The sequence below is a fragment of the Salmo trutta genome, chromosome 1, assembly GCF_901001165.1.
Source record: "Salmo trutta chromosome 1, fSalTru1.1, whole genome shotgun sequence".
NCBI classification, from domain to species: domain Eukaryota; kingdom Metazoa; phylum Chordata; class Actinopteri; order Salmoniformes; family Salmonidae; genus Salmo; species Salmo trutta.
The window spans coordinates 30,416,614-30,435,292 of record NC_042957.1 but is presented as its reverse complement, the minus strand read 5'-3'; the positions used below and the strand labels follow the sequence as shown (position 1 = coordinate 30,435,292).

At 43.7% G+C, this 18,679-nt stretch overlaps 1 protein-coding gene across 2 annotated transcripts in view; it reads right to left on the bottom strand.

The window, feature by feature from the left end:
- Positions 1 to 18,679, bottom strand: part of arhgap18 (Rho GTPase activating protein 18) — a 26,140-nt gene extending 7,461 nt beyond the window's left edge. Inside the window, exons 1-8 of one of the 2 annotated variants that reach the window (XM_029752744.1) lie at positions 18,448 to 18,679; positions 10,349 to 10,545; positions 3,018 to 3,253; positions 2,642 to 2,702; positions 1,815 to 1,981; positions 956 to 1,121; positions 739 to 830; positions 297 to 374 (exon numbers count right to left, since the gene is read on the bottom strand). In XM_029752744.1, coding sequence (XP_029608604.1) covers positions 297 to 374; positions 739 to 830; positions 956 to 1,121; positions 1,815 to 1,981; positions 2,642 to 2,702; positions 3,018 to 3,253; positions 10,349 to 10,545; positions 18,448 to 18,566 — 1,116 coding nt within the window. In that variant the 5' untranslated portion in view covers positions 18,567 to 18,679. The remainder of the gene's footprint in view (positions 1 to 296; positions 375 to 738; positions 831 to 955; positions 1,122 to 1,814; positions 1,982 to 2,641; positions 2,703 to 3,017; positions 3,254 to 10,348; positions 10,546 to 18,447) is intronic. The other variant, XM_029752753.1, reaches the window with a different exon arrangement.

Below are 18,679 nucleotides of genomic sequence, written 5' to 3'. Positions count from 1 at the left end.
ATTTGACTTTGTGGGGACCAACAAAATGTCCCCAATTTTTGTTTGTTTACTATTCTTGTGGGGACTTCTTGTCCCCACAAGAATAGTTAAACACGTCCACACACACACACTGGAGGCTTTATCACATCATCCTACAGTGCAACACTAATCATATCTTCCACAGTCTGTCACCACACTAACCTTTCCATTAGGGAAATAAGAATTTGGCTACATTAGGCTGTTGTTACAGCATGCAAATACTTTCCCAGACATTGAATGAAGCAGGACTACATCTATCAACAACGATGAACAATGACCTTGACTCTTATGGCTGCTCCGGGTATTCGTAGAAGCCCCTCTGTGTCCAGACCCTCGTCCTCTATGTGAGAGATGAGCTAGAAACAATAGAACACACATAAGCTTTAAACCACCATATCAACAGCACATCTTTTTTATTTAACTAGGCAAGTCAGTTAAGAACATATTCTTATTTACAACGACGACCTAGGAACAGTGGGTTATCTGCCTTGTTCAGGGGCAGAACAACAGACTTACATTGTCAGCTCAGGGATTTGATCTAGCAACCTTTCGGTTACTGGCCCAACGCTCTAACCACTAGGCTACCTGCCGCCCCAAAATGACAATGCCATTACCACTACAGCAAACTGAAGAGGTTTCTACTGCAGAGCACACATTCAGACGTACTGTATGATTAAAGAGAACCAGGATCAGTGGTTAATGAGAGGTTGTGCTGCTCACCCTCTGCAGTATGATTGGCACCCTGGTCCCTGACTGTCTCCTCTGATCCTGCTCCAATAGGGCGGCCAGGGGAACTCCAAACAGGCCAGACTCTAGAACACAAACACAACAAACATAATTGTGTCAGAGCTTGATGGGATAGTCAGTGGGACAGTCCTCAGGGTTCTTAGATATAATGTTATACAGTTGTGTTCCAGTTCTAGCATACGTGGCTTACCTTTGACCTTGAGTTTAACGGCTTTGTGGGTTTTGAGGTCGATGCCTGCCGTGTCAAACAGAGCGGTCATCTCTATCAGCACCAGGCGGTGCACCTTCTTCATGTCCTGAGGGGACAGGTCCCCAACCTTGGTCAGCCCTGTCTTGTCTCTGCTTAACTTGAAGTTCTGTCATACAGCGAAGCACAGGTTACATTAGGAGTTAGCAAAACTGGGTTGTATTCATTAGTGCACACCGTAGCAAAACATTTTGCAATGGAACATGAAAACAAGCGCTTCTTATTGGACAAGGTCAGATAGACAAAAACAGGGTCTGTTTGATGCCTATTGAATATGACCCTGACATAGTATTGGAGTATCTGGATCCACCTGGTGGTTATAGGGCCACCACTAGGTGGCCCTAGAACCAGAGACATTACTCAGATACACCAGTAGTCTAGAACAGTTTTTTGACTGAAATGTATTATATGATGCAAAAACTATATTCAAAAGGTTTTGATTGATAGTGCAAATGACATCATTCAATGTCATATAACTTACACTAGTACACAAGCAGTAGGCCTAGGCCTACAATAACTCTGTAAATAATGGCCCATATAAATATCAAATCATAATTTGGTCAATCATTACTGATGTAGGCCAAGTAAAAACAGAAACATGTTTCAATCCATAAACGCTACAGGGCAAAGTTCTTGCTTCTGCCAAAAAAACATAAATATTTGAAATCCTTTGTCCCAAACTGGCCTATGGGATCCTGCTATGTTGACGAGTGACACTTCCTGTTATGGCATATAAACTTTGCTCCAGATGAGCGGCTCAGTCAATCTGTTTGGCGGTGTTAATGTTTAAAAGGGTACTCACAGGGAGCTTGTCATCTGCGTCTGTCAGAGCCTCGCTGCTGCCCTTTGAGCCCTCCTTATAGCTGAGGGCCTGATCAGAGAAGGATACCTCTAGGTTGATGTCTGTCTCAGGTTCAGACACACTCTGCTCAGCAGGGCCTGCCCTGTTCCCCAGCCCCATCGCTTGACCTGTACACACAGAGTTATTATTGGGACATATTAAAAGCTAGACCTACAGCAAGAGATAACACAGGCAATTCATGAATTAGATGTGTGAAAGTCCACAGACGGGACAAAGTCTAGTCAGCAGTGGGGAGATTAGAACTAGGTGGTGGTGACTGTTCTTCCCACTGAAGGGAAACTAAGGGACAATGACTAGTCCTGTGGAAGTCAACAGCCAGAGAGCCAGTCTGCCCTCTGTGACCCATATCAGACAGACATGTAAGGCCTTGGCCCTGACACAAAACTGCAGTGCCTCCCTGCCATCTCCACTAATAGGAAAACAGGCAAGTGTATAATCGAAGATAGGGAGCGGATTCCTGACAGCCTTCATGTTAAGGTCAGAGGGGTGGCGCGAACAGACAAGAGAGGCAATGTCCCTGCTTCCTGTGGGTGTGTGTGTGCGCGTGTACTGCTGAGTTATCTTCTCAACTCAACAGCGCTTCTGTAGAATCTTCACTTCTGCTTCCTGTGATCATGAACCATTTCAGGAAATCTACAGTATCACATTAAAACAACACAGTGGATAGAAATACCAGTTCATTTTTGTGGCGAGTCAGTGATGTTTTCTATAGGTATAGACCAACATGCCCAGACAAGGATTTAGTGAGTAGAACTTGTTGTACATGCCATCTGTCGTAATATCCTTTTTCCTGTTTTCACTTCTCTCTGGTGACTTGGCTTCATCCTCCTGCAACATAATACAAAACAGAAGCAGGCTCTCATCAGAATTCAATATAGGTCATTTTTATCAATTAATGATTAAAACTACTAAGAGTAACTGCTGATATTGTAGAAAGTCATATTTTTCGCCCCAATTGGGAGTACAAAACCTTCTTTTGCATAATATTAAGATACTCAGTTAAGTATTACTTCACATTCAGGTGTCCATTAACAGATATTGTGATTAGTAATTATATTAACCAACTACGGTAAACAAGTCACTGGTTTTTTTTTACGTATCGAGGCATCTCAGGCATGTTAACGGGACCGGTGGTAGGCTGACCTTTGACTCTGGCGTGCCTGGGAGTTTGAAGATGTCTCTGACGTCAGGTACTTGGTGCTGCTTGTTCCTCTTCCTGAGGGTCTGCTGTAGCTTCTCAACACGTTTCTCCACGGCGGCGGCCTGGGTGCGCGTCAGCGTGGACAACAGCCCCATCATGTCCTCGGGGTCCGACGCAGACTCGTCAAACAGAGTGGCCAGCCCCGCCTCCGTCAGCCATGCCTCCTCCTGTTCCCCCTCTACAGACAGGCAAGTTGAGTTAGGGATGAATTAATGCTGCACCAAAAGAGCAGTAGTATGTTAATGGAAAAGATATGGGTGTAGGCCTGAAGACTAGCGAGAGGACACAGTCATTTATTGAATAATAAAGAAACAAGTAATTCATAGATTATTACTGTGCAATTACTATTATGTGATTTTTATGTACTGAGGTGTGGGAATAGAGAAAGACATGAAACAGGGAAGGATCTCACTCCTAACCCCTTAACACCAACCATCTTGTTATAGAAAGGAACGGAAACAAAAGGAAGTTCCTGCTTTAAGTTCTCCAGACAAAACAATGAATGTCGACTTAATAAACAATACACTTTTGCAGTGCTTTTTATAGGCATTTCCTGATCCTGTAGGATCAAGCAAGTCTATTGTCTTCTGTGGATGAAAGCAATAAGAAATCATTATGTGGCGGTATTGCAAAATAACAAGGTCTGGACAACAGACCAGACTATCCTAGTCAGCTCTACTGTATGTACTGAACAAAAAATATAAAACACAACATGCAACAATTTTACTGAGTTACAGTTCATATCAGGAAATCACTCAATTAATTAGGCCCTAATCTAAGCCTAGGCCCACCCACTTGAGGGCCAGGCCCAGCCAATCAGAATTCATTTTCCCCCACAAAAAGGGCTTTAGTACAGACAGAAATACTCCTCAGCTTCATCAGCTGTCCGGGTGGCTGGTTTCAGATGATCCCGGATGTGAAGAAGCCGGTTGTGAAGAAGCCGGTTGTGAAGAAGCCGGTTGTGAAGGTCCTGGGCTGGCGTGGTTACAATTGGTCTGCGGATGTGAGGCCGGTTGGACAGACTGCCAAATTCTCTAAAACAATGTAGGAGGCGGCTTATGGTAGAGACATGAAGATTAAATTCCCTGGCAATAGCTCTGGTGGACATTCCTGCAGTCAGCATCCAAATTGCACGCTCTCTCATAACTTGACACATTTATGGTATTGTGTTATGTGACAAAACTGCACATTTTAGAGTGACCTTTTATTGTCCCCAGCACAAGGTGCACCTGTGTAATGATCATGCTGTTTAATCAGCTTCTTGATATGCCACATGGACCATCTTGGCAAGGAGCTATATACTGGGAGTACCGGTACTGAGTCAATGTGTCAATGTGCGGGGGCACCGGTGTCAAGGTAATTATGTACATGTAGGTAGAGTTATTAAAGTGGCTATGCGTAGATAATAACAGAGAGTAGCAGCAGCGTGGGGGTGGGGCAATGCAAATAGTGTGGGTAGCCATTTGATTAGCTGTTCAGGAGTCTTATGGCTTGGGGGTAGAAGCTGTTTAGAAGCCTCATGGACCTATACTTGGCGCTCCGGTACCGCTTACTGTGTGGTAGCAGAGAGAACAGTCTATGACTAGGGTGGCTAGAGACTGACAATTTTTAGGGCCTTCCTCTGACACCGCCTGGTATAGAGGTCCTGGGTGGCAGGAAGCTTGGCCCCAGTGATGTACTGGGCCATAGGCACTACCCTCTGTAGTGCCTTGCGGTCAGAGGCCGAGCAGTTGCCATACCAGGCAGTGATGCAACCCGTCAGGATGCTCTCGATGGTGCAGCTGTAAAACCTTTTGAGGACCCATGCAAAATCTTTTCAGTCTCCTGAGGGGGAATAGGTTTTGTCGTGCCCTCTTCATGACTGTCTTGGTGTACATGGACCATGTTAGTTTGTTGGTGATGTGGACAGCAAGGAACTTGAAGCTCTCAACCTGCTCCACTACAGCCCCATCGATGAGAATTGGGGCATGCTCGGTCCTCCTTTTCCTGTAGTCCACAATAATCTCCTTTGTCTTGATCACACTGAGGGACCACAAGGTCAGGTCTCTGAGCTCCTTCCTATAGGATGTCTCATCGTTGTCGGTGATACGGCCTACCACTGTTGTGTCATCAGCAAACTTAATGCTGGTGTTGGAGTCGTGCCTGGTCGTGCAGTCATGAGGGAACAGGGAGTACAGGAGGGGACTGAGCATGCACCCCTGAGGGGCCCCAGTGTTGAGGATCAGCGTGGCGGATTGTGATTGTGGACTACAGGAAAAGGAGGACCGAGCACGCCCCCATTCGCATCGACGGGGCTGTAGTGGAGCAGGTTGAGAGCTTCAAATTCCTCGGTGTCCACATCAACAACAAACTAGAATGGTCCAAACACACCAAGACAGTCGTGAAGAGGGCACAACAAAGCCTATTCCCCCTCAGGAGACTAAAAAGATTTGGCATAGTTCCTGAGATCCTCAAAAGGTTCTACAGCTGCAACATTGAGAGCATCCTGACAGGTTGCATCACTGCCTGGTACGGCAATTGCTCTGCCTCTGACCGCAAGGCACTACAGAGGGTAGTGCATACGGCCTGCCATCCAGGACCTCTACACCAGGCGGTGTCAAAGGAAGGCCCTAAAAATTGTCAAAGACCCCAGCCACAGACTGTTCTCTCCACTACCTCATGGCAAGCGGTACCGGAATGCCAAGTCTAGGACAAAAAGTCTTCTCAACAGTTTTTAACCCCAAGCCATAAGACTCCTGAAACAGGTAATCAAATGGCTACCCGGACTATTTGCATTGTGTTCCCCCACCCAAACCCTCTTTTCACGCTGCTGCTACTCTCTGTTTATCATATATGCATAGTCACTTTAACTATACATTCATGTACATACTACCGCAATTGGGCCGACCAACCAGTGCTCCCGCACATTGGCTAACCAGGCTATCTGCATTGTGTCCCGCCACCCACCACCCGCCAACCCCTCTTTTACGCTACTGCTACTCTCTGTTCATCATATATGCAAAGTCACTTTAACCATATCTACATGTACATACAACCTCAGTCAACCTGACTAACTGGTGTCTGTAAGTAGCCTCGCTATTGTATATAGCCTGTCTTTTTACTGTTGTTTTATTTCTTTACTTACCTATTGTTCACCTAACACCTTTTTTGCACTATTGGTTAGAGCCTGTAAGTAAGCATTTCACTGTAAGGTCTACACCTGTTGTATTCGGTGCACGTGGCAAATAAACTTTGATTTGATGTGTTACCTACCCTCACCACCTGGGGGCGGCCCGTCAGGAAGTCCAAGATCCAATTGCAGAGGGAGGCGTTTAGTCCCAGGGTCCTTAGCTTAGTGATGAGCTTTGAGGGCACTATGGTGTTGAACGCTAAGCTGTAGTCAATGAATAGCATTCTCACATAGGTGTTCCTTTTGTTCAGGTGGGAAAGGGCAGTGTGGAGTGCAATAGAGATTGCATCATCTGTGGATCTGTTGGTGCGGTATGAAAATTGGAGTGGGTCTAGGGTTTCTGGGATAATGGTGTTGATGTGAGCCATGACCAGCCTTTCAAAGCATTTCATGGCTACAGACGTGAGTGCTACGGGTCAGTAGTCATTTAGGCAGGTTACCTTAGTGTTCTTGGGCACATGGACTATGGTGGTCTGCTTGAAACATATTGGTACTACAGACTCGGTCAGGGACCGATTGAATGTCAGTGAAGACACTTGCCAGTTGGTCAGCACATGCTCGGACTACACGTCCTGGTAATCCGTCTGGCCCAGCGGCCTTGTGAATGTTGACCTGTTTAATAAGGTCTTACTCACATCGGCTGCGGAGAGCGTGATCACACAGTCGTCCGGAACAACTGATGCTTTCATGCATGTTTCAGTGTTACTTGCCTCGAAGCGAGCATAGAAGTTATTTAGCTCATCTGGTAGGCTCGTTTCACTGCTAGCCATGCCACATCCGATGAGTGTCGGAGCCGGTGTAGTACGATTCGATCTTAGTCCTGTATTGACGTGTTGCCTGTTTGATGGTTTGTTGGAGGGCATAGCGGAATTTCTTATAAGCTTCCGGGTTAGAGTCCCACTCCTTGAAAGTGGCAGCTCTACCCTTTAGCTCAGTGCGAATGTTGCCTGTAATCCATGGCTTCTGGTTGGGGTATGTACGTACAGCCACTGTGGGGAGGACGTCCTCAATGCACTTATTGATAAAGCCAGTGACTGATGTGGTGTACTCCTCAATGCCATCGGAAGAATCCCGGAACATATTCCAGTCTGTGCTAGCAAAACAGTCCTGTAGTTTAGCATCTGCTTCATCTGTCCACTTTTTTCAGACAGTCACTGGTGCTTCCTGCTTTCATTTTTGCTTGTAAGCAGGAATCAGGAGGATAGAGTTATGGTCAGATATGCCAAATGGAGGAAGAGGGAGAGCTTTGTATGCATCTCTGTGTGTGGAGTAAAGGCAGTCTAGAATGTTTTTCCCCCTCTGTTTGCACATTTAACATGCCGATAGAAATTAAGTAAAACTGATTTAAGATTCCAAGCAACAAAGTCCCCGGCCATTAGGCGCGCCGCCTCTGGATGAGCGTTTCCTGTTCGCTTATGGCAGAATACAGCTCATTTAGTGCGGTTTTAGTGCAAGCCTCGGTCTGTGGTTGTATGTAGACCGCTACGAAAAATACAGTGGAGAAAACTCTCAAGGTAGAGTTGAAGTCTGAAGTTTACATACACTTATGATGGAGTCATTAAAATTTGTTTTTCAACCACTCCACAAATTTCTTGTTAACAAACTACAGTTTTGGCAAGTCGGTTAGGACATCTACTTTGTGCATGACACAATACATTTTTCCAACAATTGTTTTCAGACAGATTATTTCACTGTATCACAATTCCAGTGGGTCAAACGTTTACATACACTAAGCTGACTGTGCCTTTAAACAGCTTGGAAAATTCCAGAAAATTATGTCATGGCTTTAGGTTAATTGACATAATTTGAGTCAATTAGAGGTATACCTGTGGATGTATGTCAAGGCCTACCTTCAAACTCAGTGCCGCTTTGGTTGACATCATGGGAAAATCAAAAGAAATCAGCCAAGACCTCATAAAAAAATTGGAGACCTCCACAAGTCTGGTTTATCCTTGGGAACAATTTCCAAATGCCTGAAGGTACCACGTCCATCTGTACAAAGAATAATAAGCAAGTATAAACACCATGCGACCACGCAGCCGTCATACCGCTCAGGAAGGAGACACGTTCTGTCTCCTAGAGATGAACGTACTTTGGTGCAAAAAGTGCAAATCAATCCCAGAACAACAGCAAAAGACCTTGTGAAGATGCTGGAGGAAACAGGTACAAAAGTATCTATATCCACAGTAGAACGAGTCCTATATCGACATAACCTGAAAGGCCGCTCAGCAAGGAAGAAGCCACTGCTCCAAAACCGCCATAAAAAAGCCAGACTACGGTTTGCAACTGCACATGTGGACAAAGATCGTACTTTTTGGAGGAATGTCCTCGGTCTGATGAAACAAAAATAGAACCATTTGGCCATCATGACCATTGTTATGTTTGGAGGAAAAAGGGGGAGACTTGCAAGCAGAAGAACACCATCCCAACCGTGAAGCACAGGGGTGGCAGCATGATGTTGTGGGGGTGCTTTGCTGCAGGAGGGACTGGTGCACTTCACAAAATAGATGGCATTATGAGAGAGGAAACTTATGTGGATATAGTGAAGCAACATCTCAAGTCATCAGTCAGGATGTTAACGCTTGGTCGCAAATGGGTCTTCCAAATGGACAATGACCCCAAGCATACTTTCAAAGTTGTGGCAAAATGGCTTAAGGACAACAAAGTCAAGGTATTGGAGTGGCCATCACAAAGCCCTGACCTCAATCCTATAGAAACTTTGTGGGCAGAACTGAAAAGGCGTGTGCGAGCAAGGAGGCCTACAAACCTGACTCAGTTACACAAGCTCTGTCAAAAGGAATGGGCCATAATTCACCCAACTTATTGTGGGAAGCTTGTGGAAGTCTACCCGAAACGTTTGACCAAAGTTAAACAATTTAAAGGCAATGCTACCAAATAGTGTATGTAAACTTCTGACCCACTGGGAATGTGATGAAAGAAATAAAAGCTGAAATAAATCACTCTACTATTATTCTGACATTTCACATTCTTAAAATGAAGTGGTGATCCTAACTGACCTAAAACAGGGAATTTTTAACTAGGATTAAATGTCAGGAATTGTGAAAAACTGAGTTTAAAATGTATTTGGCTAAGGTGTATGTAAACTTCCGACTTCAACTGTAGATAGATTATCTCATGATAAGCTGTAGACCACACTACCTCAGGCGAGCAAAACCTTGAGACTTCCTTAGATATCGTGCACCAGCTATTGTTTATAAATATGCATAGGCCCCCGCCGCGTGTCTTACCAGAGGCTGCTGTTCTGTCCTGCCGATGGAGTGTATAACCCACCAGCTATATGTTCTTAATGTTGTCGTTCAGCCACGACTCGATGAAACATAAGATATTAGTTTAATATCCCATTGGTAGGATATACATGCTTTCAGTTCGTCCCATTTATTTTCCAGCGATTGAACATTAGCTAGCAGGACGGAAGGCAAGGGCAGATTAACCACCCGTCACCTGATCCTCACAAGGCATCCTGATCTCTTTTCCGCGAAACCTGTTTCCTTTTCCAGCGAATCACAGGGATCTGGGCCTGGTCAGGTGTCTGTAGTATATCCCTTGCGTCTGACTCATTGAAGAAGAACTCCTCGTCCAATTTGAGGTCAGTAATCCCAGTTCTGATGTCCAGAAGTTATTTTCGGTCATAAGAGACGGTAGCAGCAACATTATGTACAAAATAAGTTACGAACAACTCAAAAAAACAAACAAAATAGCATGGTTGGTTAAGAGCCGATAAGACTGCAGCCCTCCCATCCGGCGCCATCTTGCAGTAAATGCTCACTAACAGTGATATAAACAAATTTCTACACAAAATTTGAGAGAAATGTTGTGCGTATGGAACATTTCTGTAATCAGCTCATGAAACATGGGACCAACACTCTTCATGTTGCGTTTATAGTAGAAAAAAATAATCCTTTCAGACAGTGATCTAGGTAAATCCCTAGTCATGTAACGTACATAGTGAATACTGTACTACACCTTAAATCTCTGTCTAAAATGTTACCCTGAAGCAGTTGTTCAACAACTTAAGGTGAAGGAAAGGGCATAACGGTCCTCTACTTTCAGTGGACACTCCTGCTATAGAGTAGAGCTCCATACCATCAGGCACCTTCAGCTGCACCTCCTCCTGTGGCTCTGCGTCCCCCTCTCCACTCAGGGTGATGTTCTCCACCTCGGTCCAGTAGTCGTCCATGGCCAGCTCGTCCAACGAGTCCTGGGAGTTACAGCGGTGGTACGGGGGCTTTCCCGGTGCATTTTTGGCCCGGTTCTGGACACTGTAGTGGCCTGTCCTGCGACTGGTGGACAAAGGAGAGAATATTATGAGTACTATTTCAGTCATTTTATTAGGGTTAAAGTGAATTATAAATACTACAAGTCAGACCATACTAATAATGAGTAAACAAACTGGGTGGCTGTCTGGTACTAATTTTAGGATTGGAACTCTATGAACGCGGTGTTTTCACAAGAATGTGGTTGTATTTTCCACATAGAACATGGATTAGCATTAACGTGAAGGGTTAACTAATTTCAGTCAGTCAGTGCAGCAGTTCTGCTTTCCTCTGGCTGTGTCACACTTATAGCACGTAGTTCTGTGCAACCCCTGCTGTTAGCTGGCCACAGCCTAGACCCTTTTACAGAATGCCAAAATACTAGTTTAAGGATAATGCATGTGTGGGCTTGCGGGCTTGGTGAAGGCTTGGCTTGCTCCAGATAGGCTTCTCCGTGTGAGTGAACCCTGGGAAAGCACAAAGAGGACTCCTGATGGGCATCAGAAAGCTGCTACACTCCCCCAAATAGTTCTGGTGGTTGCACTTAAAGGGCCAGTGCAGTCAAAAAAATTGATTTTCCTGTGTTTTATATACCCATTTCAATACTATGAGGTTGGAATATTACTGTCCTTTTAGTGTAAAAGCTGTTTGAAAAGACTGCCTGAAATTTCAGCCTGTTTTGGTGCGAGGGAGTTTGGGCCTTCCACGGTGACATCACCATGCAGTAAATTAGTTAATAGACCAATAAGAGAGTTCCAAACCTCTCTGCCAATAATAGGTCATTTTGAGTTTTCCCCTTCCCAGTCAAACCACTCACAGACAGTACTAGCAAAATTATTGCTTGAGAAATTGCTCTTCGCCAAGAAGCTATTGTTGATTCTTTTTGACCAATTTAGTTGATAACAATCACAGTAAGGTACTTAATTGTTACCCAGAAATGATTTGATATTGAGCTAAAAACGGCTGCATTTGACCTTTAAAGGGACACCTAGAGTGGCAAAAATAAATCATGAAACCTCAGCGGTTCCACACTCCCAAATTACTGTTGCTGCTTACGCACTTGATACAAAACACAGTCAATCTGGGTCAAGCCAGGCCAGGCTGTAACTGACAATTAACCTGTAAATCCATGTCGTTGTTTTTTGTTTGAATTGTTTACGTGTTCGCTATGCGGGGGAAATGATAAGACAAGCGGAACTACGTGGCTAATAACTGTTGTAACAGGGATCATTATTGTAGCAACACACCTTTGGAGTGAAGGCAATCCCGCGCTGTGTTTGCTAAATGTTCATGTCATCGGGTGTAGTTCGTAAAGGTTGAAGTGTGTATGTTAGGATGGTAACGTTATAATAATTAAGGTTGAAGCGTGAATTCATGCCAGGAATATTAAGTGTGAAGTTTTGATTTCCTCCCTTCTGTAATAAGCAGCCAATTAGGTATTTTCCCTTTATTCATGTATTTAATCTAATACGTTATAGTTCCGGCTAAACTGTTTATGTATGTAAGCACTTCAGAGTTATACCAAGCTAATAAGTCACTCGTAAGACAAGAAGGTTGTAAGAGTGTGCTTAACTGTATTTTCATTTACTTTATATTTCTCCGGGAAGGTGATAATTCTGACTAAAACTACAGAATAAAGCCGCCAGTTAAAATCAAGGAACGGTTGTGCTCGTTACTGGAGGGAGCTACACAGGCTAACGTACACCTTAGCTTAGGGATAAAAGGTTTGTTTTACACAACCAATGTGACAGAAATAATATGTGATAACCTCAAACTAAAGAGTACAAATGAGCTTAAATACCAGCTCTATGAGCCTACAGAGTGTTCTTCATGGCTTCCTGGTCCATTTCTCGCAGTGAAGAGTTCAAATCAAATTGTATTTGTCACATACTCCGAATACAACAGGTGTAGACCTTTCAGTGAAATGCTTACTTACAAGCCCTTAACCAACAGTGCAGTTAAGAAAAATAAGTGTTAAAGTATTTACTAAAATGAACTGAAGTAAAATAGAAAAATAACAAATAATTAAAGAGCAACAATAAAACAACAGTAGCGAGGCTATATACAGGGGGTACCGGTTAGAGGTTGACCGATTAATCGGAATGGCCGATTAATTAGGGCCGATTTCAAGTTTTCATAACAATCGGCAATCGGTATTTTTGGCCTTTACGCCTTTATTTAACTAGGCAAATCCGATTAAGAACACATTCTTATTTTCAATGACGGCCTAGGAACGGGGTTAACTGCCTTGTTCAGTGGGGATTCGGGGATTCGTTTTTGCAACCTTCCGGTTACTAGTCCAACGCTCTAACCACCTGCCTTACATTGCACTCCACGAGGAGCCTGCATGGCAGGCTGACTACCTGTTACCTTGGTTTCTTGCTGCCCTCGCGTAAGTTGCTAGCTAGCATTAAACTTATTTTATAAAAAACGATCAATCTTAACATAATCACTAGTTAACTACACATGGTTGGTGATTTTACTAGTTTATCTAACGTGTCCTGCGTTGCATATAATCGATGTGGTGCCTGTTAATTTCTCATCGAATCACAGCCTACTTCGACAAACGGGTGATGATTTAACAAGCGCATTTGCGAAAAAAAGCACTGTCGTTGCACCAATGTATCGAACCATAAACATCAATGCCTTTCTTTAAAATCAATATTTTTAAACCTGCATATTTAGTTAATATTGCCTGCTAACATGAATTTGTGTCACTTCTCTAGCGTTCCGTGCAAGCAGTCAGGGTATATACAGCCGTTTGGGCCGCCTGGCTCATTGCGGACTGTGTGAAGTCCATTTATTCCTAACAAAGGCCGTAATTAATTTGCCAGAATTGTACATAATTATGACATAGCATTGAAGGTTGTGCAATGTAACAGGAATATTTATACTTAGGGATGCCACCCGTTAGATAAAATACGGAACGGTTCCGTATTTCACTGAAATAATAAACGTTTCGTTTTCGAAATGATAGTTTCCGGATTCGACCATATTAAATGACCAAAGGCTCGTATTTCTGTGTGTTATTATGTTATAATTAAGTCTAGGATTTGATATTTAATAGAGCAGTCTGACTGAGCGATGGTAGGCAGCAGCAGGCTCGTAAGCATTCATTCAAACAGCACCTTCGTGCGTTTTGCCAGCAGCTCTTCGCAATTCTTCAAGCATTGCGCTGTTTAAGACTTCAATCAACTCCCAAGATTAGGCTGGTGTAACCGATGTGAAATGGCTAGCTAGTTAGCGGGTGCGCGCTAATAGCGTTTCAAACGTCACTCGCACTGAGACTTGGAGTAGTTGTTCCCCGTGCTCTACATGGGTAACGCTGCTTCGAGGGTGGCTGTTGTCGATGTGTTCCTGGTTCGAGCCCAGGTAGGAGCGAGGAGAGGGACGGAAGCTATACTGTTACACTGGCAATACTAAAGTGCCTATAAGAACATCCAATAGTCAAAGGTATATGAAATACAAATGGTATAGAGAGAAATAGTCCTATAATTCCTATAATAACTACAACCTAAAACTTCTTACCTGGGAATATTGAAGACTCATGTTAAAAGGAACCACCAGCTTTCATATGTTCTCATGTTCTGAGCAAGGCACTTAAACGTTAGCTTTTTTACATGGCACATGTTGCACTTTTACTTTCTTCTCCAACACTTTGTTTTTGCATTATTTAAACCAAATTGAACATGTTTCATTATTTATTTGAGGCTAAATTGATAGTATTTATCATTATTACAAATAAAAAAATAATTTAAATAAAAGAATAAAAAATGTGGCCGATTAATCGGTATTGGCTTTTTTTGGTCCTCCAATAAAATCGGTATCGGCGTTGAAAAATCATAATCGGTCGACCTCTAGTACCGGTACAGAGTCAATGTGCAGGGGCACAGGTTAGTCGAGGTAATTGAGGTTACATGTAGGTAGAGGTAAAGTGACTATGCATAGATAATAAACAGAGACCAGCAGCAGCGTAAAAATGGGGGGGGGGGGGGGGGGGGGGGGCGGGCGGCACACACAATGCAAATAGTCCGGGTAGCCATTTGGTTAGATGTTCAGGAGTCTTATGGCTTGGGGTAGAAGCTGTTTAGAAGCCTCTTGGACCTAGACTTGGCACTCCAGTACCACTTGCCATGCGGTAGCAGAGAGAACCGTCTATGACTAGGGTGGCTGGAGTCTTTGGCCATTTTTAGGGCCTTCCTCTGACACCGCCTGGTATAAAGGTCCTGGATGGCAGGAAGCGTGGCCCCAGTGATGTACTGGCCGTACACACTACCCTCCATGGTCATAGACAGGACAGAATATAAATGAGCAGCAAGCCTGTTAGGCCAGAGGTCTGTGGAGGTTGTAAAATGAGTCAGCCCTCAGCTCCTTCCCAGCCACAGGAAATACACAGGGTATCAGTAACACCTGACATTTCTGGCCCTGGATAAATAACACACCATTGCAAATTCAGAGAGGTTGTTGAGGAAATGCTTTCACAAATCAATCGCTGTCTGTTTTCTAGATAATATTGCCACAATGTTTGAACGATTCTGGAAGAATCTGAGGGTTGGAAAACATTCTATTTATTCAAACCTTTATGGGGAACAAGCTAAAACACAGCACAAATATTTGGTTTAGAGAGGAATAGACTGCTAATAAAGGAGAAAAGCGGAATGTGCTCCAATGTTAGTTTGCATTCCATCCCAAGACAGAAATGCAAACAATATTCCCAATTAGGAGCACATGCAAGGTTTGAACTCAAGAGAACAAGGAAGGAAAGTCAAGTATCCCAGCAATGTACACACCACCAATGTTACCCCACAGCCAGACCCATTCACATGGAAAGGTCAGCTATCTTGCTGGCTCCAAGAGTGACAAACTGCCAGTGCTCAAGGACAAAAAGGTAAACAACGTAGTCTTTCTCTGCTGTTTAGTGCCTGGTCATTTTGCATACAGACACAAAGGAGAGGGGTCATAGTATACTTAAGCAATACGGCACGAGGGGTTGTGGTATATGGCCAATATACCACAGCTAAGGGCTGTTCATACGCACGACGCAACGCAGAGTGCCTGGATATAACCCTTAGATGTGGTTTATTGGCCATATACCACAAACCCCCAAGGTGCCTTATTGTTATTATAAGCTGGTTACCAACGTAATTAGAACAGTAAAAATACAGTGTTATATACCTTGGGTTTCAGCCAATCAGCATTCAGGCCTCGAACCACCCAGTTTATAATGTAGATCCATTCATACAGAAGAACTAACAGTGCAGTTCAGGGGGCAGTGGCATCGGTATACTGTACCATCTCGAAGGCTTACTAAACCGTAACCTGAGTGTGGTACTGTGGGGCAAAGTGTGGTGACAACAGGTGTCTAAAATACATAGCGGCAGAACATGAATGGTTTAGCACCACAATGGAAACGGGATTACACTACTGTTAATCACATGCACTAGCAATCAAGTTTGACTTAACTCATAAGGCACATTCCAAACATCCACTACATGTGACACAGCGACACATTCATGGGACGTTACTGCTGGGGGTTCAGTCGGACCCTCCAATCTCCTGTATAATACTTACTGCCCGAGTACACTCTCAAATGACATGTCATTGACTGGAGAATAGGCTGGGTTTAACACGTGTACAAGATGTGGGGGCAGATACGGTGGTCCCCGATGAATGTATCCACAATGGTGACAGCTCCAAAGAACTGAGGCCAAAGTTCTGTAGTCATATGGGCCAGCTGGATTGGACAGACTGCATGGGAAAGCCCCCAGTGATGGGTTCTGGGATTTGAGATAGTGTATGTTCCTCTGTATAGAAGAAAAAGGGTAAGAACACTTTTCAAACACTTCCCTGTTCAAAAGAAGTGTTGTTGTATTCGTCAGAGACTGCACCGTTCGTCAGTCTATTTATTCACAATTCTAAAAACGTCAATGTGTTAATTATACTTATTTAGGAAATGTCTAGGTCGGAATGTTCATTACATATGACGTTCAAAAGACGTCGTTGGCAGTTTAGTGATAACGGATTTCAAAATGAACACAAGTCAGAATAATCTCTACTGGAAGTGGAAATACATTTTCCAACACCAGGAAACAACAGGGAATGTAAAGAGTGCTGCTGTGTCAATGGAAAAACAATAAAAACACAAACAGCAGCAATAACACAATGATGATAACCGGTGTTGATTTTGTGCACCGACTCCATGTGGTAACATCATAATGTTTACATTGCCGGTGGCATTTTAAGGTAGGTCGTCCCCGAGTCAATATTATATCTCACTCACAAAAAAGCTCAGCGGCTCACCTGATTCGATGGAAATCATAACACCGGCTGTTCACTTGGCCTTGACTTGTACCTGTTAACCCCGCTGTTTTGGGGCTCAGTTGGTAGAGCATGGCACTTGAAAAGCCAGGGTGGTGGGTTTGATTCCCACGGGGGACCAGTATGAACATGTATGCAGTCGCTCTAGATAAGAACGTTTGCTAAATTACTCAAATGTTTTGAACATTAGAAACTAGTCAAGAGTAAACAGCTAACACACTACCAGCGGAGCTTATTGATTGGGTATAACCTGCCCCACCACATTATGTAAAGAATACAAAAAGACTTGATCAATTATTCATTAATGCCTCTCCTATATAAACATGTATACAGTGAAAGAATATGTTTACGGCCAAAACGTGAATACCTACACCCTAAACTTAATAAAAACATGCAGGCACAAAGAACCAACACACCCGTCTATATACCACATTCTTTTTTACAAACTGTTTTAGTTATCAACTCATTAAAAGTGCTGTACTCCGTTCTTTCTATTTGCCTCCACGGAATGAGTAGTTATCTAATAATACAAGTGGAAAACAAAAGCTCTGTGGCGAGTAGTCCACTATGTACCACCGGTAACTTGTTTACACAGTAAAACCAAAATTACTCAGTAAGCTGGTGGCAAAATCTCTCGTTATAACTTAAACTTGTAACTGCAGGCTAGTATTCCAACAAACTGGGCAACATTCATTGACCACAACATGCAACCAGTTGGTGTTATCTTTCTGTTCCCATGCAGAAGGAAGACCAACTGAACTGGCACATGAGACAAACAAGTGATGTAGGTGCCACATTTACCACACCATGCCAAATAGGGATGGTGCTACTATGGCACAGTAGTACAGACAGACCCCTGTACGTAGTATCCAAAACAGCCTTGGCCGGGACAGCCCTCTGTAGGGCCACTGGGGACCCTCTGACCCAGCTGGTGAATGGAGGCACCTGCATACACGCCAGGGCTCCTCCACTGTAGCTGCAGCCTATAATAGATACTGGCTTTTACAGATGGCCACTTGAACTGGAAAAACAGCATCATGTTTCAATTGGCCAGTGCTGTCTTCATGTGTGTGTCCTCGCCCTGTATGCGTGGGGGTTGTTATTGGATAGTGTTTACAGTTCTTTAAACATGTGCAGAACAAACAAAGTTTGTGTAAATAGAATATATATGTTGTGTTAGGGTTAACGCTCGAGTTCTCTAGCTTAACAAAACGAGGTGTTTTGGACAGTCTAATTTCGGCACTGTGACGGAGCGTAGCCTACATATGAAACATCACTTATATCCTACTTCTATGATTTACATATGATATAAAAAGTTTAATCCAGAAAACCTATTGTTTTATCATACGCACGTCTGTATTTCCTCTGCTTGTTTAGTCTAGAACTTATTTCATTTCACACAATGTGTCAACATGGTAACAATGTTTCAACACATGGACAAGTCAGGGGCGACTTGTGGACTAACGTTACACGGAGTGTTCTTTCTGTTAGAGGTTACATGCGGGGCAACTGGAAGACCTTTGCACCTTTTCTTAACTATTCAAGCGGCAATGTTACAATGTTACTTACAGTAGGGTGTGGGCTATGGTCAATTACAGACTATACGCTCACCTCAGCGATGAAGACTCGATCTCTTCGGCACTATTGACACCCGAGGCAGGCGATAAAACTTCAATATTGCTAATATATCCGGTCAAGATGACTCCCTTGGGGTCCTGCTGGCGACTCATGTTGCTCGACTCATGCCGTATTATTGTTGAAGTTCGCAGTTAACTTTGAATGTACAGCCTCCAGGAATAGGAGAGCTGTTCTGTGTGTGAGGGGAGTTGTCTTTTTCAATGAG